A 24,974-nucleotide genomic window follows, 5' to 3' on the forward strand; every position below is an offset into this window, starting at 1 on the left:
GGCTCTCTGAAGTGGGTTTGAAGGACAGCACCTTTCCTCCCTGTCTCCCCTCACAGTAAATGGCAGACAAGGACAACAGGCCAAAAGGAAACTAGCTCCCAGCCAGCGCATGGGTTAGGTCCATGTTCTGACAATTGAGCAGAACGTTTGAAAACTGCCTTTATTGAAACCAGGACAGTATCTGTGGCATGGGTCATAGAGTACGTTTTTCAAAACCCATCCCGGCCCCCACGCTCCATCTTCCTCTAGTCATAGGGCCCCATTTCAACAACTTGTAGAGCAAGGAGGAAAGCTTCACTGGAGCCTCCTGACTCTTGCGGGAGGGCAAGTTCTCCCCATAGCAACCAGGAGGAAAAATTTCTGCTCCCAGACAGCCTGTAGGCAAGGTCTATGCCAAGGTGCTTGAGAAGACCACAAAACATGCCCTCTTCCTATAAGCAATTTTACCTGTAAGGCCTCAGCTGCCATGAAAAGTTAGATTAAATGACCCTTGTGATCCTGTCTAATCTTATGGTTCTATACCATCTCCTGTGACCTTTCTGATACTGATGGGTAATTTGCCTTCAATGGCTCCAGCTCATTCCGTGCAGTCAGTCCCTAGTTGGCACAGATCCAGCAGCAGGTAGCATGAGGTGAAGTGATTCAGATCCTCTACTCTGGTAGATAGGCCTTCCTCCTCTCCCCTTCCAATCTACAAGGGTGCCACAGGAGGTCATAAAATGGCCACTATTTTCCTTAAGGAGATATGCAGGATACATGCCTGTAGACTTTCCTTACAATCTCCCAGGAATAGCACTCTCCCCTTCATTGGGCCCCTCCCACCTTTTCCCAGGGATTTTTGACCTAGGGACTGGTGAAGGATCTTAGCATTTAAAAGGACAGCATAAGAACATAAGAACGGTCATACTGGGTCAGACCAAAGGTCCATGTAGCCCAGTATCCTGTCTTCCAACAGTGGCCAATGCCAGGTGCCCCAGAGAGAAAGAACAGAACAGGTAATCATCAAGTGATCCATCCCCTGTCACCCATTCCCAGCTTCTGGGAAACAGAGGCTGGGCACACCTTCCCTGTCCATCTTGGCTAATAGCCATTGATGGACCTATGCTCCATGAACTTAGCTAGTTGTTTTTGAACCCTGTTATAGTCTTGGCCTTCACAACATCCTCTGGCAAGGAGTTCCACAGTTTGACTGTGCATTGGGTAGAAAAATACTTCCTTTTGTTTGTTTTAAACTTGCTGCCTATTCATTTCATTTGGTGACCCGGAGTTCTTGTGTTATGATAAGGAGTAAATAAAGTTCCTTCTTTACTTCCTCCACACCAGTCATGATTTTATTGGCCTCTATCATATCCCCCCCATTAGTTGTCTCTTTTCCAAGCTGAAAAGTCCCAGTCTCTCCTCATATGGCAGTTGTTCCCTACCTCTAATCATTTTTGTCGCCCTTTTCTGAAACTTTTCCAATTCCAATATATCTTTTTTGAGATGGGGCGACTACAGCTGCATGCAGTATTCAAGATGTGAGCGTACCATGGATTTATATAGAGACAATAATGATATTTTCTGTCTTATCTATCCCTTTCTTAATGATTCCCAACATTCTGTTAGCTTTTTTCACTGCCGCTGCACATTGAGTGGGTGTTTTCAGAGAACTCTCCACAATGACTCCAAGATCTCTTTCTTGAGTGGTAACAGCTAATTTAGACCCCATTGTTTTATACGTATAACTGGGATTATGTTTTCCAATGTGCATTACTTTGCATTTATCAACATTGAATTTCATCTGCCATTTTGTTGCCCATTCACCCAGTTTTGTGAGACCCTTTTGTAGCTCTTCACAGTCTGCCTGGGACTTAACTATCTTGAGTAGTTTTGTATCATCTGCTATTTTTGCCACCTCACTGTTTACCCCTTTTTCCAGATCATTTATGAATATGTTAAATAGGACTGGGCCCAGTACAGACCCCTAGGAGACACCACTATTTACCTCTCTCTATTCTGAAAACTGACATTTATTCCTACCCTTTGTTTCCTATCTTTTAACCAGCTACCAGTCCATGAGAGGACCTCCCTTTTATCCTATGACAGCTTACTTTGCTTAAGAGCCTTTGGTGAGAGACCTTGTCAAAGGGTTTCTGAAAATCTAAGTACACTATATCCACTAGATCCCTCTTGTCCACATGCTTGTTGACCCCCTCAAAGAATTCTAGTAGATTGGTGAGGCATGATTTCCCTTTACAAAAAGCATCTTTACTCTTCCCCAACAAATTATGTTCATCTATGTTTCTGACAAATTTGTTCTTTACTATCATTTCAACCATTTGCTTGGTACTGACGTCAGGTTTACTGGCCTGTAATTGCTGGGATCACCTCTGGAGCCCTTTTTAAAAATTGGCGTCACATTAGCTATCCTCCAGTCATTTGGTACAGAAGCAGATTTAAATTATAGGTTACAGACTACAGCTAAGAGTTCTGCAATTTCACATTTTGAGTTCCTTCAGAACTCTTGGGTGAATACCATCTGGTCCTCCTGACTTATTACTGTTTAGGTTATCAATTTGTTCCAAAACCTCCTCTAATGACACCTCAATCTGGGAAAGTTCCTCAGATTTGTCACCTAAAAGAATGGCTCAGGTTTGGGAATCTCCCTCACATCCTCAGCCGTGAAGACCAATGCAAAGAATTCATTTAGTTTCTCCACAATGGCTTTATCGTCCTTGTGTGCTCCTTTAGCATCTCAATCGTAAGCATAAAGTCTTAAATCCTCTGCTGAGAGAGACTCTCCCCTTTAGATCCTCTAAAGAGGCAAAATCTCCAAAACTGAGGCTCTGAGCAAGATACACCAGACTCTCAACTAAGTTTTCCAGAATTAAGCACAAATGAAACACCAATAAATAAGTTAATAAATAAATAAAAATTGGAAAGTTGATAAAGAGGTGTTTGATTTTTCCTCTGCTGGTTTATAAAGGAGTGGGAATTTCTCTACTGAGACCTACTCGTACGTAACGACTACAAATTCTTCATTACTCTGCCTCAAGTTAAGCCTGCTGCATTCTTAGTAAAGGAGATAGTTATACTAACTGAGGGAGTATTCCTGCCAAATACACGGACAGGAAAATAAAATAATTCAAACAAAACTTGGATACAACTGGCTCACGGCTGATAGTGTTGCCTGCAGTCTCTTATTGTGGGAGGTCTATGCTCAATTCGGAGGCCACTGGAAGTGTGCACAAAGAAAATCATGACATAAAATCTACTTTAACTATGCTTCCCTAACAACTTTTTCAAGAATGATGCTTCACCTGACTGATTTGCTATACATTCAAATATATGTTCCCAGGGCAACCATAGAATAGCATTCTAAATTCTGATATCTTTCTAAATGTTTTGTTGGTAAGCTCTTTAGGGAGCACAGAGACAAAGCAGTCACTGATGCTTTAAACAAGGGAATAAGGGGTTTCCGAAGTCTGGGCAGATTTCCCCCTTTAATTGTCATCTGGGAATGAATTATCTAAGAAAATGGGTGCTTGAGATGTCCAAGAGACAAGTTTATCCTTTCCCCATGTACATTAAAATAAACCAACACTATCAATAAAACCCTTTGTGATATCAGAAGATAAAAGGTGCAGTCAGCCATCTTCTACTCATTGGAACAACAGAACCAGCTTCATGAAGAAAGAGTTATTTTGGAAAGGGTACAAGATTCTTTGTGGTACAAAGAGAAACAATGACATAGAAATCTCAGGTGTCTCAACAAGTCCATAAGGAGATCAATATTTTAAGTGAAAATACTGAAATCCATCATGGCAGAATTTTCTTCCCCAGACATCAGAATACAAAAATAAATTTCCTGTAGTCCCTACTGATCAGGGAGAGTCACCAGAGATACTTTAGTTTCTGCAACACAAGAAGCATTTTCAATACACAGCACTCCCTTTTTGGACTTGTAACTTCTATGTGGTTCACAAATGCCATATTTTATCCCTCCCTTCAAGTGAAAAGGATACATATCTGTCTTTCTGTGGACAACCTTCTCATCATGTTACTCAGGCCTCAGCAGCCATCACAAAATACCTTCAGAAACAAAAATTTGAGCAAACAAGTGGAAGGGCCAATTACAGCACTCACAAAATTACAGCATTTAACTTATCTTCTATGATAACCTTTATTTCAGAAGAGAGACAGAAGAAAATAAAGTCTGACATTAGCAGACCTCTATTAAGACAAAATCTCTGACAGCTCCTCGGCTTATACCCAGTACAATTGTTTCTTTGCTTCTAGCTAGCAATTCCAGCAAATAAGTATATAAAGACCTTGGTCCAGATCCAGTACTAGCGTCTCATGTTGAATTCATTCTTAATATTATTTAATAGCTACCTGATGTCGGGTCTAGATAACAGATGCCATGTGGACTCTTATGTGGGGAATATGGTTCCTAGATGAGACACGAAGTATAACCTGTCTCATACTATGGACTTCCAAGCTTACTCCTCCATTTTCAGCAGATGATTCTTCAAAAACATGGTGTTTAACTGCTCAGAAGGCAGAAAACCTTCAGCATAGCTTAGATTAGTAATTTTGTTTATGTCCTGGATGGAAGCCTTGTCTCTGTTTCTCAGGGCCTTATACAATGAAGAAAAGTCAGGGTTGGTCAGCTCAGGAAGACACATTTAGAACCAAGTGATGCAGTCTAGCTTTTTGGTGCATCACACACCAGGTTGGAAGCCTGTTGGTGAACCTATTTGCATCCAAGTCCAGTTGGAAAACCAGAAGAGATACTGGATGAGAAAGGGAAACTCAAAAGCAGCAGCTGTGGTCCCCTAATCTGAGAAGCCACCAAATATTGTTGAGTCTTTTGACTGTCCCAAGTGGCCTCTGTGGCCTTTCTACTAGTATTCCCATATTAGACATTTGCAAAGTGACAACCTGCTTATCTTGTCATACCTCTCACAATGGATGAGTGGTTCAATAGACTCCGAACCCACCTCCATTTGGAACTGCTTGTGAGTCATCTATAGGGGAATGGACATATGCAATCACTCAAAAAAAAACCAAAACAAAAAAAACCCAACAGTTACTAACCTTTCTGTAACTGTTGTTCTTCAAAATGTGTTGCATATGTCCATTCCACTGTAGGTGTGTGTGCCTGTTGGGGCATCCTCTTCTGTATCATGCACTGAACACAGGCATAAAAGACAGAGCAACCCCAGACCCCTCCTCAGTTCCTTCATACCAGAAGACTCCAATAGAGAGGGGAAGGAGGGTGGTTCATGGAATGGACATGTACAATCACTAGAAGAAGAAGAAATGTTTTCTGTAACTGTTGTTCTTCAAGATATGTTTTGCATGTGTCCATTCCACGACCCACCCTCCTTCCCCTCTCTATTTGAGTCTTCCAGTAGGAAGGAATTGAGGAGGGTCAGGGGTGGCTCCACCCTTTGTGTGTGCATTGCTCATGCAGTGCATAAGACAGCAGAGGACACTTATGCCATCCTGATGGATACCGCTAAGGAGAAAAGCGCTGCAGCAGCTGTGCACTGGAGTACACGCATACCTAAGTGAAATGGACATATGCGACATCTCAAAGAACAACAGTTACAGAAACAATTTGTAACGATTTCTTCTGGAGAGTTCTTCCTGAGTAGCAGTCTTAAGTCCAGCTCAGACCAAAGATCTGGTCTGCTCCAGTTGCCGTGGAGATGGGGAACATCCCACTGTGAAGACTATGTGACATGGAGGTCCTAGAATAAAAATTCACTGGTAGGAGAACTGAGGTGTAACCCACACCAGGTTGAGGCTAATACTAAGTTTTTCTGAGTGTCTTGGTTGCTAGTATTACTGAATTAACATTCTTTTAGGGGACTATCTAACTTCTTAAGATGCAAAAAAAAAAAAGGCGTTTTTATTCAATATATCCCATCATTTCAAACAGTGTTTGCTAGAGGCTATTCTAAACTACAGCAGGGACTGAAGAAGTGTCCTATGACTGGCCCAAGGGTCTTGAGGATAGCAGGGGAGACAAATTGTGACCAGCAATAGTACATTTAAATATGTAGTGACACACCTAAGGACTAAGTCTATGTTTTAGTAAAAGAAAATGTGCAAAGTTACCAGCTTGTAAAACTTAAGATGAAAATTTTGTTTTATCCTTCAATAATGTAAAATTATTGCTATACTTTCAGTTCTGTACTAACTGTGCCTGCTCTATGTATTGTTCAGCTTCCCCCAGAGATGTCCTTACCTACAACTGTAACAGAAAAGTTCTTTCAAGAAGAAGAGAAACGAGCAAAAGAATTTGAAGAGATTTTAAATTCACACATTGAAGAACTGCAAAGGCATTCTGAAAATACTGTCAAAAAATATGCCAGGCTAAAACAAAATAGACATATATGAGCCTTTTAGCTTTTTATATGCAGTTTAAAAAAATAAAGGTATAACCAAATAGTTATGCTTCTGATTCTCAAAACTAAAATCTGCTACCATTTTCTTGAATGTACACAGAAGACAGCTAGTGTCTTGTAATATAAATGGGGGGCAGGGGTTTGCATTCCTATTTTAACATGACACATTTCTCTGTTTTGGCTTTAGTTACAGCGTATATTTGCAATCTAAGACATATCTAGAAATTAAATATGTAATTTTTTTTGTCTACTTGAATTGTGTGCTCCAGAAACCCATTTGGACCACTGTAAATTAAGTAAAGATACATGAAACTTGATGGGGTAAGGGAGCTATATAATCAATGGAACTGGCCACTTGAGACTAGACCTAGTCTAAGGGGATTCTCTAGCTTGCATAGAACTGGAATAACAGTTTTACACTGTCCTATTCCCAGCTTATAGAGTCAGGGACATAGCTGTGCTCTGGTTATGCTTGGCTACAAGGATAGCCATTTATGTCCATTGCAGCTGAGCCTGCTCTAACCCATGTTTAGGACCAGGCAAGCCCACGGCATGGTCGAGTAGGGAAAGGGCAAACATATCTTGAATTCACCTTTCCCACCACAGTTTGCATTACTGTGCTAAGCAGAGTTCAGTTGGAACAGAGCATCTTACCTATAAATTAGGGCCCTATCAAATTCACAGCCATGAAAAACACATCATGGACCGTGAAATCAGGTCTTTTGTGTGCTTTTACCCTATACTATACAGATTTCACAGGGAAGACCAGCGTTTCTCAAATTGGGGATCCTGATCCAAAAGAGGGTTGTTGGGAGGGAGGGGGAGGGTCACAAGGTTATTTTATGGGGATCACGGTATTGCCACCCTTACTTCTGCACCGCCTTCAGAGCTGGGGGGCTGGAGAGCAGCAGCTGTTGGCCGGGTGCCCCGCTCTGAAGGCGGTGCCCCACCAGCAGCAGCGCAGAAGTAAGGGTGGTAGTACCACACCATACTATCCTTACTTCTGTGCTGCTGCTGGCAGTGGCTCTGCCTTCAGAGCTGGGCACATGGCCAACAGACACTATTCTTCAGCTGCCCAGCTCTGAAGGCAGCACTGCCGCCAGTAGCAGCGCAGAAGTAAGGGTATCAGTACTGCAACCCCCCTACAATAACCTTGTGACCCCCCACACACAACTCCTTTTTGGGTCAGGAACCCTACAGTTACAACACTGAAATGTCACATTTAAATAGCTGAAATCATGAAATTTACTATTTTAAAAATCCTATGACCATGAAAGTGACCAAAATGGACCATGAATTTGGTAGGGCTCTTCCTATAATGGTTTAAAAGTTTTTCATTAATATTTAAATAGCTGAAAAAAATATTTTGAAATGTAAATCTTTCTGTAAAGCAAATATTGGTGTTTAAGTATAATGCTGGTCTATTGTTTTTATCACAGTGTAGAACATGTAAAACCTTTGTCCTCAGACTACCTAGATTGCTGAACATCCCCTTTGTAAAGGTTCTCAGCAGTTACTACTTTTCCAATCCTCAATCCTTCTTCCAACCCAATGCTCTGCATCTTGAGCAACTGTCTGTTTCACATGACAGTTCCTTTTATTTGCAGTTCATACTAAATTATTTCACTGCGTAAGTGGAACAGTCAGAAAGTACAGGAGACAGATTAACAATCGACTTTAATGGAATAGTTACAGAAAAACTACAGTACAGCATGTAGTGCATTTTCTGTTTGCAACTTCATGGAAAAAGCTGGATAAAAATAATACTGGTGAATCAAATAGGCTGGTTTGTGAGTAACAGAATTATCATTAATATTCAAACCCACACCAAAATGTGAATTGTTTTTGGAAGCTATATTTCCAACATAGCAAAACACACTATTTCACACTTAGACAAAATAGCCAGATTTTAAATAATTTGCTCAGTTTTCAATAAAATAGGTAATGATAATGAAGACATAAAAGAACCTTAAACAAGGCAAATAACTAAAGAAAGCTGGAGAGCAAAGAGTGAACAAAAAGATGATTAAAGAGTATTTGAACAAACTAAATAAAGGTATCAGAGGGGTAGCCGTGTTATTCTGGATCTGTAAAAAGTGACAAAGAGTCCTGTGGCACCTTATAGACTAACAGACGTATTGGAGCATAAGCTTTCGTGGGTGAATACCCACTTCTATGGATGTAAATGTAAATTTTCAGTTTAAAAGACAATGCATCTGGAATTTTTAAAAGAACTATGGTATAAATTTAGGAATCTCTAGAAATAATATTCAGTAAATTATAAGTCAGAAGTTGTCCCTGGAGACTAAGAAAGCAAAAATTTGCCTTTAAGAATGATAGAAAGGAAGATACTAGAAAATATTGACATATTAGCCTTGTTTCTTTTCAAAGTAAAATATTCAAACATATAATGAGTCAGTATTGCCCAGCTCCTCAAAGGTGCTTAGGTGTTATAACACGCTGTGGAACAACACCTAGTCCCTGCACAGTCCAATGAAATCTTCAGCACCAAGCATGGGGAGAGTTATGTGCCTGAGGCCAGATTCACAATGGTACTTAACTGCCTCTTGTGGTGCCAACATTTAGGCACCACTGACATTCTCAAACCACCACTCAGATGTCACCTGATCTTGTAGCACTGCAACACCTAAATACCTTTGTGAACCCAGCCCATAGGCACCAACTCTGTGGGTGCTCCAGGCTTAACCACAGAAAAAAAAAAGAGGGGCTGCTCAGCACACACCAACCATAGCTGTTCAGCGGGGTCCACCAATCAGCTGTTGGGTGGGGCCACTAATCAGCTGTTGGGCAGCTGGCAGCAAGGTGCTCACGGGAGGGCTGAGAGCAGGGAATGGCGGGGGGTGGGAAGAGGAGAAGCGAAGGCAGGGTCTAGGGGAGAGGGGGCTGAACAGGGGGAGGGGTCAGAGACGGGGCAGAGCAGGGGCAGGAAGAGGCAGAGTGAGGGCAGGGCCTCGTGGGGAGTGGGTGTGGGGCCTCAGGGTGGAGCAGGGGTGGAGCACCCACCGAGAAAAATAGAAGTTAGTACCTGTGACCCAGCCCCTAACAAAGGGATCCTCAAAAGCTGAGCAGGGAGCTGCTTGAGCTAACCAGGAGTGAAATAGTGGGGAGAGGGGTGGGAAAAAAAGAAGGGCTTAGGCATCTAAACTGCTGACCTTTTGTACCTGGCTAATGGGCCAGAGATAGGTATTTCCTTCTGCTGGTGTTCCTCAGCTGCAAACCTTCTCCTGGAGTTAGGTGCCTAAGCCAGGTCAGCCGCTTATGTAGTCTATGCCCTAATAGCTGATACCATCTCTCTCACTGCCTCCTGTTCATGGGCAATATCTCTCTCATGCTTGCCCTATGTTTCCCTGCACGCCCTACCTATTGGTGGCTTACATCTGGACCACCTGCTGCAGGGTCTGACAGGTATGTGCCTGCTCTGAGCATGCCTACAGGAGCAACCTCCCCTAGTTGGAGAATCCTGCTTTGGGGCCTCTGGGGCTTTGGCTTGAGTTAGGGCTTTGGGCAGCATTAGGGTGTAGGTGGCTTTGTGAATGCCAGCCAGCAGAAACTTAGAGGCCTACAAGGTTAGCGGCACCTAAATGGTGGCATTAGGTGCCTAAAGAGGTAGGTAGGCACCCAAATATTTTTGGAGATCTGGGCCTATGTGACTATTTAGAAGAAAACTGTCCAACACATTAGTTTATTAAAAAAATACATCTGGCCAAATTAATAACCTTGTTCGCTGCAATTACTCATTCAACTTTCTTGCAGTGCCAGATACCATAGACTCATGATACACAGAGCACCAAAATGCCATTTGAAACTTCAGGTAGTGCACATAGAAACCTATTTGCTAACCAATGTTTCTTCTTCGAGTGCTTGCTCATATCAATTCCAGTTAGGTATGTATGCGCACCACATGCACGGATGTCAGAAACTTTTTCCCTAGCAGTTACCCGTCGTGCTAGCTGGGGAGCCCCCTGGAATGGCACCAGTATGGCGCTCTATATAAGACCCCGCCGGCCCGACCCCTCTTCAGTTCCTTCTTACCGCCAGTGACAGTTGTTGGAACAGTGGTCTCTTCGTTATCAAGTGTTCCACTAATCGTTAGCTTTTGCTTATCTAATAGTTACCTTTATTAGTTAATTCTTAATAGTTACCCTAGTATTAAGTAGTTATTGTAGTGTTAAGCTTAGTATAGTAGTTATTGTAGTGTTAAGTGTAGCTTTATAGTTGGGGAGGAGTTCCTCCTCTCAACAACTGACCTGCGCGGCTCCAGGACTTGCTATCCCAGGGCTTCAAACCCTGCCATTCTTGTGTCAAAGTTAGACTCAGGACTCAGTTTGTCAGCCCACTCTGTTTTATTAGCACAGCACTCTGCTAATAACACCCAGATAATGTGAGCATCATGCAAGACACAAACTCTCTTATTTATACAGATAAAAGGGCGAGAACTTAACAAGATAACAAAGGAAGCAGAATCTGATAAGTTTACCAGGGCTAGACATGTATATCTTATTTCCTTACTATTACCAATCTTCTGTTAATGTTTCGCCATTAGCACCATTGTTTATGCCTAATGTTTCTTTTCCTGGCACCTGTATTTCAGCATTTCTTATTTCTGCTTAAAGGTACATACATTTCTTTAATCCATTCTTATTTTTACAATATAATTCATTCTACTTTCACAAGCCCATGTCCATTGGCAATCCCCATGACTCCTTCCTTAGGTGTCTGGGGGAGGCCCATCAGGCTGACAAGTGCAAGATCTGTAAAGCCTTCAAGCCCCGAACAAGAAAAGAGAGGGAAATCCACCTCAAACAATTCCTCATGGAGTCTCAAGACTCAGGCCCCAGCGCCTCGGTGCACAGTGCTCCCCCAGCAATACTGGCCACAGCACCGCAGAAGATCCTGCGCCCGCCTCGGGACCAATGATCCCCTAGGCCCCAAAGGCGTCCATCCCGGCAGCGCTCCCACACCCAAGTCGCTTGAAAAAAGCAAGCCTTGGGAGGATCTTCCAATAGGCCTGAAGCGGTCACTGCGACCCCGGTTGAGCAGATTTCAGACCAGACCAGATCTCTAAACCTGACAAGCCAGTTAGGCCCCAGCCTGCTCCGGACAGTCCCGCGCCACAGGGGCTCCTGCAAGTTACACTATCTTCCACTCCAGGCACCTTCAAAGCCACCAGAGGTCTTATCAAAATGACGGCACTAGTGTCCCCGATTCAAGCGCCAGCCCCGGCATTGTTCGGACAGTCCAACCCTAGACCAGCATCTCCACGCTGCTCTGAGTCTCAGCGTCATTCGGAGTCCCGGCACCATACCACATACCGGTCTGACTCACGACACCGGTCAGACTCGCGGCGCTGGTCCCGCAGCCCTGACTCTCGGAACCGTTCACACGCAAGGTCGCTGTCGGCTGCCATAACATGGTCCTACTCAAGGTCCAGATCGTACTCAGCAATCTCGCGGCACCGCTCGGACCAGCACTGTTCGGGGCACCGATCTCCGCGCCATTCGTCGCCACAGCTCCAATCTGCAACTCGTCGACAATCCTCTTCGCGACACCACTCCCCAGTGTGGCACTGCTCCCCATTGCAGCACCGTGCCCCATCGTGGCACCGCTTTCTATCATGGCACCGGTCTCCACTGCAGCACCGGTCCCCAGCGCGGCACAGGCCTCCTTCACGGCACCGCTCCCCAACATGGCATCGGCCTGCCTCGTGGCACCACACTTCAACATGGCACCGGTCGCGGTCGGCATTACAACACCGCTCACTGTACAACCCTTGTCTCCCAAGGGACTCGGTGCCCCCCTTGCTGCATTTGTGCACCGCTCCCCCGCTTGGTCGTCACACTCCCAATCCCCTTCCAGTAGGTTGGGGAGAGCTTCAGGGGCTACGGACATCCCTCGTTTGAGCCCAGAAAGCCTTGGCCACGACCCCTCGGTGTCCCACTGGCAACCCCAGTGGCAATTTTGGACCCCCTGGGCATAACCATCAGGCCCAGGGCGCCCATTCTGTTGCCCGCCTGCCAACACAATCAGGCACCCGGCCCCCTGAGGCAACCCTCAGCCGCCCTCCTCCAGACCCAGAACAACCCGCAGAGCCAGCCCCTGTGGTAGATGCTACCCCAGGCACCCGAGAAGATTTGCCCCCAGAAAACCAAGGTGCCATTTCCAACCCGGCTCTCCTGGTGGCGTCATCCTCATCTTCCCCTGACGAGACCGTGGCTGGCACGTCCATGTCTGGCCCGCCCCGATGGACTTCAAGGTCCTCCAAGAACTACTCAGGTGTGTAGCCCTAAATATGAACCTCCAAGCTGAGGAGGTTGTGGAAGAAGAGGATTCTATGGTGGACATTTTAGGCCCAGAAGGGCCTTCCAGAGTGGCCCTCCCCATGAATAAAAGCATGCAGACCAATGCCAAAGCACTCTGGCAGACTCCAGCCTCCATTCCCCCCCCTCCCCCGCCAAAGGGGTGGAAAGAAAGTACTTTGTCCCCACCAGGGGATATGAATACCTTTTCACCCACCCTGCCCCTTGTTCACTTGTAGTAGATGCAGTGAACGCAAAAGAGAGACAGGGCCAACAAGGGCCCGCCCCTAAATCAAAGGACGCCAAACTTTTTGGTAGAAAAGTTTATTCTACTGGTAGTCTCTCACAATGGATTGCGAACCATCGTGCGATCCTCAGTAGGTGCAACTTCAATTCATGGTCTGCAGTCCTAAAATTCCAAGAACTCCTTCCAGCAGAGGCTCATACGGAATTGGGGGCCATTGCTGAGAAGGGCAAGTTTGTAGCTCGCAACTCCCTTCAGGGCTCCCTCGATGCTGCAGACACGGCAGCACGCACCCTAGCATCCGGCATCGCCATGCGCCGAAATGCCTGGCTCCAGTCATTGGGTCTTCCGCCTGAGGTGCAACATACCATACAGGATCTCCCCTTTGACAGCCAGGGCCTATTCGCAGAGCAAACTGACTCCCGTCTTCATACCCTGAAGGACACAAGAAAAACTATTAAGTCCTTGGGCATGCATACCCCAGCTACCCAAAGAAAGCCGTTCAAATCCCAGTCCACCCAACAGCGCCCCTTCTCGCCTAGACCCAGGCAGGACTTCTCCCGCAGGAGAAGCAGGTCCCCTCGGCATAGACCGTCACGTCCTCCCCCTGGGCAGGGTCAAGGGCAATCTAAGCCACCACAAGCGCCCATTTTGAAAGTACGCTATACCTTCAAGGCAAACTTTAAAGCCTATTTGCTCTCCGTTCCCCAGAGGCGAGGACCAGGGAGCGGTAAGAGAATGTACTTTGTTCATTATGAATAGGTGAGGAGTTCACAACTTAATTTGATAACATTTGTAAATGAAGGGAGTGGCAAAGGGGTTATGTACAGATATCTGAACCAACAAACTATGCAGGGGCATATTTTAAAAATCAAAATACATTTTATGCTTTTATTAAGTATGTAAAAAAAGGTAAAAACTCAACCATGATCAGATTGATTGGGAGGTGCAATCTAGAAATTGCTGGGTGATGGGGCACCTAAAATACTTTGTGCTCTAATTGCCCCATTTTAGGAAAGTTAGTGGGAAAACTAGGAAAATTTATGGTGGCCAGCAAATATAATGAGGATTGAGATATAATATATGTGATGACCAACTGCAGGAGCTAAATTTGTATAGTCAAGAAAAGAATACTCAAAAGGGGTATTGCCACACAATAGCAGATCTTAAGGTGGCCATCCTGCAGCAAAAAAACTTCAGGACCAGACTTCAAAGAGAAACTGCTGAGCTTCAGTTCATCTGCAAATTTGACACCATCAGCTCAGGATTAAACAAAGACTGTGAATGGCTTGCCAACTACAGAACCAGTTTCTCCTCCCTTGGTTTTCACACCTCAACTGCTAGAACAGGGCCTCATCCTCCCTGATTGAACTAACCTCGTTATCTCTAGCTTGCTTCTTGCTTGCATATATATATATATACACCTGCTCCTGGAAATTTCCACTACTTGCATCCGACGAAGTGGGTATTCACCCACGAAAGCTCATGCTGCAAAACGTCTGTTAGTCTATAAGGTGCCACAGGATTCTTTGCTGCTTTTACAGATCCAGACTAACGCGGCTACCCCTCTGATACTTAAAAGGGGACATGAATCAGGTAAGGTAAGAATATAAATTAAAACGTTTTAATAAATTACAATTTAAAATAATTATGAATTATTATTCCTAAATTCATTCAGAAGTTGCTAGGACAAGGTGCAGTGACCTGATGCTAAAGTTTACGAAAACTTGAGTATGAGCAATTGGGCAATGGAGCAGATATCTAAGCAGCAATACTGTTTTTAACATTTTTCAAAGGCCTCCCAAAAATATTTGTAGCACCCCAATTGAACGGCTCATTTTAAATAAAATGTTGCCAGCTTTCTTTGCAGCAGGAGAAATGAAGATCAGTTGTGTATAGTTGCCAACCTGTTTTATCAAGGGATAATTTTGAAATAGATGGTGGCCTAGGGGCTGCTAGCATATCCTATCCATTTTTTCCAAGACTTACATTGGAAGTGAGATCTGTCAGTGAAATAACAATAAAGGAGCATAAATATATTAAAATCACTCACCTGACAGTTGGGTAGGTATTTTCTTTTTTCCTTCTCTTTAGCCTCCTCTTTTTCTTACCTTCCATTTCCCACCCATTCTGTCTATCTCCGACCCAATTTTCTCATTTGTGTTTTCTCTTATTTATTATTCTGTCCCACCTCATCCCTAGGGCTATTGGTGGGGATATTCAACACACACACACACAGTCACCTACAAGTCAGTTCAGGGGCTTCCAAAAACCCTGGTAATCCACAAAGTTTGTGGGTTCCAAAGGTCAGCCATTCAGAGCCATGTTGAGAACTAGGAAAAAACCCTAGTGATGGGCTCGCAATGTGAAAGCTTTGCAGCAAAATGAAATTCATCTCCCATTTAAATGAGATGGGCCTTTTATTTAGAGAGTCCTAAAGAGCATGTGGCCCAAAGGCCAGCTCTGTAAAGTGACAAGATTAACCTGTCTCGTGTGCTAAGCCAAAGCTAGCAGTGTCGGGCCCCCACATTCCATTCCACTCTAAGGGCAGGAAGTAAAACCAGCTTGCTCCTACAAGTCCCACCATGAAGGCTACCAGTCATACTAGATCTGAACCTGACTAACAGGCAAAACTTGTAATGAATGCAAGAACAAGTCAGACACTACGTCTCAATGATCAGCGAGCCATGCAGGGAGTGGCTACCAGGGGCAGCTCCAGGCACCAGCGCAGCAAGCACGTGCCTGGGGCGGCAAGCCGGGGGTGGAGGGTAGCGGGGGCTGCCAGTCGTCGTGCCCGGGCAAAACTGGAGGCTTTCCACACAAAATGCCATCATCATCTATTGGGCATAAAGTGGATGACGCAGACGTTTACGGTTGCTCCAGTCTACACATTACTGGGGTCATTTTCCACTGCTGGCGTCTTACACTTTTCAGACATGTCACCAGAATGCCTCAAGATGTTCTGGCAAACGCCATTCTCTGGGTGGCTTGTAACATCCAGGATAAAATTCCACCAACTGAGGGGTGGAGACGGCCCAGGGGCAGACCCCCTATTACATGGGTGCATCAAGTCTGTTCCAACATTGAACTTTCGGCCCATCAAGCCTTTGCGGCCTTGCACAGGAACATACCAAATGGCCAACGATCACTATGGCTGACTCTTCGGCTAAGTGATGAAGAAAAAGAAGTATCTGAGGATCCTGTGGGCTCCACAGTACCAGACCTAGAAGTCAGTGATTCCAAGACCATCGACTAAGCAAGAAACCAAGATCTCTTTGGAACAGTCTCCTTATGAGGTGAGTCAGAGCCCCTCTTCCTGGGGCCTTTACAGCTCTCTGAGGCAGTCCCCCTTCTTGGAGAAGTGATGTACCAAAGTCAAAGGGGCACTAGCTCTGCCTGGACCAGGGCTGCCTTAGGAGGGGCAGGCTGGGTCCCTGCCCAGGGTGCAGTATTCAAGAGGATGCCGTGCTGGTACTTCCAACCCATCTCACCTGCTGATGGCCAGCAGGGCTTAGAGGCAGCCAGGCAGGCATGGCAGCATCTGTAGTGAAGGAAGAGACTGAGCTGTGGGGGGGAAAGGAGTTGGAATAGCCAGGTAACTCCTCCGATGTAGGGGTGCCCCTCCCCCTCTACTGCCCTGCTGTCTGCAGCTGCCACTGCTCCTGTTCCCCTTCCTCCCCCAGCGTATGGAGCCACCCTGGGCCAAACTTTGACCTGGAGCCTGCCTCCTGTGCTGTCACCCCCCACCTGTGTACCCGATCTCTGCTGAGCTGGGGTAGGGGTCAAGGGGAGCATGTCTTTGCTGATGCCTCTGGGTGCAGAGGGGGAACTGCTGTTCAGGCTCCTGAATGCTCTTCTCAAAGAGACAGCGTTCTGACAAGCACTTAGGCACACATACACTCCCCCCTAACACACACACACACACTCTCATGCACACACTACCCCCAGGACACATTCACCCTCTCTCTCACACTCCCAAAATACACATTCATCTTCTCTCACACACATATGCATACTTTCTCTCAACACACACACACTCTTTCACACAAACACTCCAAAACACACACACAGACACACTCCCCTTCTCTCACACACACACCCCCTCTCTCATAAACACCCCCCCCACACACACACTCCCCCTCTCAGACACACCCCCTCTCACACACACCCAACACACACACACACCCTCTCTCACACCCCTCCACCACACACACACACTCCCCCTCTCACACACACACCTCCCAAAACTTCGAGCTGGATGTAAGGCTAGCACCAGCTGCTCAACCAGTGTTTAATTTGTGCCAGGGCTGAGCCCTGCACCTCTTTCAATACAAATTAAGCACTATGGGAGTCAGTGGGGCCTGGAGGGGAGTTGTCGGGGCCAGGAACGATGGGGGGGGGAGTTGTCAGGGTCAGGGACAATGTGGGGTGCCTGCCGGGGCAGAGGTACCAAAATACAATTTCACCCAGGGCACCATTTTCACTAAGGCAGGCGCTGCCGGAGACCAGTGTACAGGGGCCGTCTCCGGGCCTGGCTCCATTCCAGAATGAAGGGAGTGCTTCATCTTAAGAATTCTCAGCTTGATCTCCTGGTTCTTCCTGGCCCTAGATTTCAGAGCTAAATAGAAGTTACACATCCCACAGAAGTGTAATTCCCCTAGGCAGTGGAGACACCTGGAGTGGCCATTGCCAACTGGGAAAGCCTCCCAGCAAGTGATGTAATGTTTTAAGTCTGGAGATCCAGGCATGATCTCCTGAAGAAGGCAAGTCTCCCCGATGGGGGGGGAGGGGGGAAGGGAGAAGGCCGTCCTCTCGCTAAAAACTAAACTAACAACTTAATAAGCTGAACTAACACTAAGAAAAAGATTCTAAGAAGATGAGGAATGCTAAAAGCAGGTCTATCTCAGGTGAAGGTGGTTGATAAGGAACTGATGGCAGTTCACCCACAGCACAGGACACAAGGATATGTACAGTGCATGTGTGGGCTGAAAGGACACAGCTAATGAAAATCTCTAATCGCATGAGCACCTGAAGTGAATCACCCATAGGGACACTACTTGAAGAAGAACCTGACTTATGAGGAAAGGTTAAACAAATGATTGAATGTTTAATCTTCAGAAAAGACGACTGAGGGGGGGAACCTGAAAACAGTCTTCAAATATGTTAACTGCTGTTATAAAAAAAGACAGTGATCAATTGTTCTCCATGACCACTGAAGGTAGGACCATGAGTAATGGGCTTAGTCTGCAGCAAGGGAGATATAGATTAAAACTTTCTAACTAAAAGGATAGTTAAGCTTTGGAATCGACTTCCAAGGGAGGTTGTAGAATCCCCATTATTGGAGGTTTTGAAGAACAGGTTAGACAATCACCTTCCAGGGAAGGTCTAGGTTTATTTGGTCCTTCTTCAGCTCAGGGGGCTGGACTTGATGACCTCTTGAGGTCCCTTCTAGGCCAGCCCTACATGTTTATGATTATATGCAGTAACAGGTAAATACCCATAGGTTCTGACCCGGCAAAAATTTAAGCTGGTTTAAGTGTATGCATGAGTAGCCCCACTGATTTAAATGTGACTACTCACCTATACAAAGTTAAAGCACATGCCTGAGGGTCAAATTTTCAAAAACATCTAAGTGACTTAGGCACATAGACCCCTAAATACCTCTGAGAATCTGGGGCCTATCTACCCCTTTAGGCACCTAATCCACCATTTAGGTACCACTGACACTTTCAAAACCAATGCTCAGCCACCACCTAACCCTGTGGGTGCCTAAGTCCCTAGGGTGCGTAAGTTTCCACTGACCTAAACCCAGATGCTGACCCATGCATAATGAGCAGCTCAGAGCCCTTGCTCAAGCTGAAGCCCCAGAGGCCCCAAAGCTGGATTTGAGAAGCAAGCAGGGGATGCCCTATCTCATCAGCAGAGCCTGGTCCTGTAGGTATGGAGCTTAACACCTGATACCTGTCAGACCCGAGCAGAAAGGCTGGCTGCAGATCAGCAATAGGTGGGAGAGAAGCACAGAACCCACACTGATGATGGGGGGCACAGGAACTCATAGGGCGAGTGGGAAAGAGGTATCAAGCAGGAAGACAGTTTCAGCTGGTTGGGCCAGGGCCAGCTGAGATGCCCAGCTCTGGCCCATCAGCCAGGTGTGCCAGGTCAGCAACTTGGGTACCTAAGTCACTTTTCTCAGCATTTCACTCCTGGAGAATTTAGGTGGCCTCTCATTCAGCTTGCTAGCTTCTATGGGGTCCTTTTTTAGGCACCTCTCTCTTCTGCATTGTAGGGTGTGAACCTGGATGCCTAGCCCAGGGTTGAGGATTCCCCTGGGCAGTAAGCCACTTCAAAGTTAGGCATTGCAATGCTGAACAGAGTGATGCCTAAGTATCTTTGAGGGGCAGAGCCCCAAGCACTTAAGTACCATTGACTTGCATTTTATCTGCCTAGAGGCGCTCAGATACTACAGTAATGGACAAAGAAGAACCAAAATAGGTAAAGATAATGACTTTATTGTACTTATCGCAGTTATCGCTGAACTGACACAGACAGACAGTATTATTTCCAGGTGCAGTGAGGCCTTTAAACACCCTCCAGAACTTTACTGTTTGAAGTGCAGAAACTTCAGACAAGTCACTAGAAGAGAACAGCTCAGATGGACCTGGCCAATGTCCCAAATGTTACATGCTTTAGGAGTCTTCGAGGTATCATATTTGCATTCAGGTAAAATAAAATTAATGTAAAAAAATTAACAGTAAGGGAAAATGCATTTAGAATTGAGAGAGAGATACTCAAGTTTAAGAGGCCCAAGGTACTTTTCTCAAATCAGTTAGTAAATTTCATGTAATTTTTCAAGACTTTCCTATAAATATTCCACACAAAAAACAAGCTTAATCAGAGAATCAGGGCTGTGATTGCAATCTCCTTGGGCCATCTGTGTATGTGATCTCTGCAGATGCAGCATACTCAGCTCTTGGGGGAAACAAAGGATGTTCCCTGCACTGCTCCCAATTCTGGGGTGGTTATATGGCTCTTCTTTACTGGTCATGGTGAGATCTATGATGAACCTTTGTGCATGAGGGAAAAGGCTGCATAGAATCTTTGAGAGAATGAACTAGGGGGACTGGACTAGATGACCTCTCGAGGTCCCTTCCAAGTCTATGATTCTAAGCAGGATCGATTCCTCCTCTGCCAAGAGACTATTGGAACGTTTTTTTTTTTAAATGTAACCCAGGGTTATTCTATCACTCACTGCTCACACCCTGTAAACAACCAATTTGGTGTTGGGGAAGGAAAAACAATTTGAAACTTACATAGAAGATAAAGACTAAGTTAAGAAAAAATGAAATAACTTTTGTTTGCAGTGTTGTTGTGGCCTCTCAGTCCAAGAATGTTAGAGAGACAAGGTAGGTGAGGTAATGGCTTTTATTGGACCAACTTCTGTTGCTGAAAGCAACAAGCTTTTGAGTTTACACAGAAGAGCCCTGTGTAAGCTTGTCTGTCTCACCAACAGAAGTTGGTCCAATAAAAGACATTACCTCACCCACCTTGTCTCTCATGAAATAACAAGTCGTTCATTACAAGGGTTTAACTATTCATTGCTATTTCATAAGTACGATTTGCAAGCCAACCTCAGGCTAGAGAGCTGTAAAAATACTGAGCCTAGTTTGGAAGATCATATATATATATATTGTACAACAGTTTAACTTCACTGATTGCAGTGCAATTACTCCTGATCTACACTAGAGCAGTATTGCCACCTTCAAACATTCAGTGAGATCAGCTTAAATATCACACGATTTAAAAAGAAATACTTTTCTTTTTTTAAATTTACCTTCTGGCTTTTGAACCTTCAGGCTTCATGTTTTCAAGCTTTTCTCTGCACTGTGAAGGCTACAAAGTTACTTTTATTTTTATTTTTTTTAAGTAAAAGCTGAGATTCTCTCTTGTAATCACATGGCTCCAGAACCTGGTATCTTAAATAAAACACCACATAATGTTGGAGTTGGCAGTACTGCTAGTGGGGAGTCTACATGAGCTACATTCTATACAGAATATGGCCCTAGATCCTGCAATTTATTGTGCATAGGCAGACACCTGCAAGGCGCCTATTTGATACAGTGTAGTTCTTCATGAAAGCAACAACATGCAAAAAAATCACAGGATCAGGGCTGGCACAAATTTGAAGAGCATTCTGTGTTTGAGCTTCTCTTTCAGTATATCCCCAGTCTGCATAGATTTTTTTTTTGTCCATGCACCCTAGTACATATTATTCCTTTTTTTTTAAATGAAGGCCAATTTCATATGTCCACTATTAACTTTACCAAAAATAATTTTCAAAGTGAGAATTTAAAGAGGCAAGCATGCTCCTATTGTGTGATTGAACCAGAAGACTGAAGATCAAGTGCTCTAGCCTCTAAAAAATGTGTAGTTTTACCCTCAAAACCCCTTGCAGTGTCAGTTGTCTTGTACGCTTTGGTGACAGGGATTAAGATCTTGTTTGAGAAATAGCCACTTACTCCATTCTGTGAGTATTTGACATAACTCCTTTATTTTCTTTACACTTCAAAGCCATTTATAAAAACTCCATTAAAACCTTGATCTTTAAGTATTTTACTTGTATTTGATTTATGCTTTGAAAATTTGCTCCTAATAAATTGCTCCATAACTTGATTTATCAGATGGGAATGCCAGGCTTATAATGACTTCACCTGATAATGAGCACTCTTGGAAACCATATCACAAGACATTGTTGCAGAAATACCTCAGCATGATTTCCTTGTAAAATGCTTGTAATCAATCATTCAATTTTGCCACAAGCCACTATATGCTGGGAAACAGTTTGAAATCTTATTTCTAAAATACTTTTGAAGTCTAATGACACTTGGGTTAATACATAGTTAAAAAATCATAGATACAATTAAACCTTTGTCTGGCAAATTCAGAATAGTTGACATTTGACCAACTGCCATTAGTTTAGTTCCTGATGCTTAAGTGTCAGTGATTTATGTCAATTTTAAAACATGATAAAGGAAATACATTTTTCTAATGCATATTCCCGTATGCTGTAATTAAAAGATCTCAGTAAAAGATGCCAAAGTTGAGGTGCAAAATGTGATCTCCACAACATAAAAATATTGACAGGTCTATAATCATTTTTAAAAGATTTTTTTTTTAAAGTTTGAAATTAAGGCTATTTATTTATTCTATGTTATTTTGCATAATAAACACCTCAATAAGTGAAGTGTTCTATTTTACTCCTGGATGTAGCAGTCTTTAAAATTGCATGTTCCAGTGCACTGGAAATACTGTACTGGATATTAGATATCAATTTGAATAAACATTTTGATCCATATAGTTGATTATTTTGATTACAGTAGCACTCTGAATACATTAGGTGTGACACGCTGTCCTTGTCCTAAAGAGCTCAATATCAGCAGAGATAAGTGACAAATGAAAAAAATGAGGAGAGAAGACATGATCAATGAGGGTCATTATTAATTACTTGTGAGTTATGGTAGAAACAAGTCTTGATCGATTTTAGAGGAATAACATAGTGACTTTGTGAACTAGTTCAGAGGCAGCCTTCCAGGTCGATAGTGCTTCTCAGGATGGCAAGGAACACACAGACTGACCAAAAGAATCTCTTTGTTGAACTCAGAGGGAAAACTTATGGGATTTAATATAGAGGACACGCAAAGAGCAACCCTGGATATACGAGGACGGCAGAGCCTTGTCTGTGCCCTGAGCAATATCTGACAGGGCAGGAAGGATTCAGATTCAAGGCTGGTCTCTAACTAAATGCAATTTTACTTACACTTGAACAGGCAGACCAAGGACACTGCAGAATTTACATGTAGGTTGTGTGGTGGTTTGTTAGCTTCCTCAGCCACAAATTTTAATTCATTCTTATTTAAGGTAACCAACTTTTATCCAGTGAGGACAATGTACAACACAGAACCATGGCTGTCCCTAATAAAAAGGTAATTCTTCGTCACAGGAAAGTAGAGGAAGACAAACATTATGCTAAAAGCCATGAGAACTACAGTAACAATTGAGAAGGGGAGCATCAGAGATTGACCAACTCCAGCACAGATGTCATTTAGCTTGATCTCTAACCACACGGGGGCATTTCCTCAATATAAGAGGTCCAGATGATTTTTAAAGAACAGGAGATGCTTTGAGCAACAAGTAGTACAGTGGAACCTCAAAGATACGAACACCAGAGTTACAGACTGGCCTCTCAACCGGACACCATGTGGAACCAGAAGTAAGCAATCAGGCAGTAGCAGAGACAAAAAAATCCCTTAAAAACAACAAAAAAAACCCAACAGTGCCTGTATTGCATCCTAAAGGTAAGCACATCTAGGCTGCCTGTTCCCACCCCCGTAATCACCACACAGGGGGCAGCCACTTACAGATAGGTGAATTTCACAGGCACAGCTATGAGCCCCAGAGCAGGCAGAGTAGGAGCAGCACTGGAGTCTGTGCCGCTTTCCTGTAAGCTATGGTGCAGTTCCCTCGCCAGGAGGGTGACAAACTTGCATGCTCAGTCCCAGTCGGGGAAAGAAACTTCCCGAGCTCCAGCTGAAACCTGGAGTGTTTGCTGCTGGAGCTGGACCCAAGCTCCTGCCTGCCTGCTGTGCTCTGGAGGAGCAGCTCAGTTTTAAAGGGCCATAGCCTTCACCACGTGCTGACGCCATGGTGCCCCACTCATCAGTCTTGCAGTCAGGGGGCTAGAACCAGCTGCAAACCTGTCCCCACCCCCACTCGCTGGGCAGCCACTTACAGGCAGGAGATGAAGACCCTGAAGTTTGCAGGCACAGCTGTGAGCCCCCACTCTGAGCAGTCTGCCCTGAGGAGCATCCCATAAAGTCTTGTTCAGAGTTACAAACAGTTCAGAGTTATGGACAACCTCCATTCCCGAAGTGTCTGTAACTCTGAGGTTCTGCTGTACTTGGTCATTCAGTAGATAGCACACCTGAGACAGCAGTGATTCAAGACCCAGCTTGGAGCTAGTGGTCACTGTGCAAACATGTCAAGTGAGTAGCAGGAGAGAGATCAGGACCACTTCTGATCATTAAAATTCCCAGCTCTTTTTCTGAGCATAAGGATTTTAATTCCCACATCAAACCAAATCCAAACAGACATTTACATTTTGCTGACCCAAAATTTCTCCTGCAGTTTCAATGTGATACGGCATTCTACACAGTAACATCTTTACCACACAAGAGTGCAGGAAGTGAATAAGGTCCTAAACCTGCACATGAGTAGTTCCAATAGCTTCACTGTCCAGGTACTGATAGTTAAGCACATGCAGAAGAGTTTGCAGGGTTGCAGCCTTTTTCACTTCCTGCACTAAGCAACCATGGGAAATACTGATACACAGCTGCTGCGTTGTATTCATCCTCAGCAGCATCTGCCCTGAAGTGGTGATGAAGTGATCCCTAAACTACCTCCTCAACATGTTTTGAGGGTTTTTTTCGGGTTCTAAGTGCTTTGAGATCCTTGGATGAAGAAGGGATGAGCAGTAGAAGTGCATAGAATTATTCCAGGAATTTCTTTTCTTTTTAACTTCCTGGAGTGCAACTGTGGTGGTTTGATGCTAGGTTCTAAAGAGAAATTGGGATCCATATAAGAATGGTCCATTTGAATAAAGTGTTTGAAAGTCTAACCTACATTATTCCATATTTTCTTCATTTAAAGAACAGAAGAGTCACGGCTTGTGATTGTGTCTTTATATTAGCTATTTTGCCATGACAAACCTGTGGAATCTTTCTCTTGGGCTTCTGCAAGATTGTTCTGGTAGATCTTATGTTATTCACTTTGAATGTTCAAGTCTCTCACGAAAACGAAATCCTTTGTAAGCGCTCTGTATAGCAGCGGTTCTCAAACTTTAGCAATCCGAGGACCCCCATTCTGATTTAAAGTTTTTCACAGAGCCTCAAAGCTCCCCTGCTAAGCCCCATGCCCTGCCCCACTCCACCCCTTCTCCCAAGGCCCCACCCCGCCTCTTCC

At 44.5% G+C, this 24,974-nt stretch overlaps 2 protein-coding genes across 8 annotated transcripts in view; one reads left to right on the plus strand and one right to left on the minus strand.

Moving 5' to 3' along the window:
- Positions 1-6,441, plus strand: part of DEUP1 (deuterosome assembly protein 1) — an 87,202-nt gene extending 80,761 nt beyond the window's left edge. For 6 of the 7 annotated variants that reach the window (XM_039521957.1, XM_039521940.1, XM_039521951.1 and 3 more), the window contains one exon: positions 6,217-6,441. In XM_039521957.1, the coding sequence (XP_039377891.1) occupies positions 6,217-6,390 (174 nt within the window). In that variant the 3' untranslated portion in view covers positions 6,391-6,441. The remainder of the gene's footprint in view (positions 1-6,216) is intronic. The other variant, XM_039521967.1, reaches the window with a different exon arrangement.
- A 6,625-nt stretch (positions 6,442-13,066) lies between these two features.
- The window catches only part of LOC120403269, a 112,560-nt gene continuing 100,652 nt past the window's right edge, over positions 13,067-24,974 (minus strand). The window contains exon 3 of the mRNA XM_039534168.1: positions 13,067-13,394. Coding sequence (XP_039390102.1) covers positions 13,105-13,394 — 290 coding nt within the window. The 3' untranslated portion in view covers positions 13,067-13,104. The remainder of the gene's footprint in view (positions 13,395-24,974) is intronic.

The sequence above is a fragment of the Mauremys reevesii genome, linkage group 1 (assembly GCF_016161935.1).
Source record: "Mauremys reevesii isolate NIE-2019 linkage group 1, ASM1616193v1, whole genome shotgun sequence".
In the NCBI taxonomy this organism is placed as follows: Eukaryota; Metazoa; Chordata; order Testudines; family Geoemydidae; genus Mauremys; species Mauremys reevesii.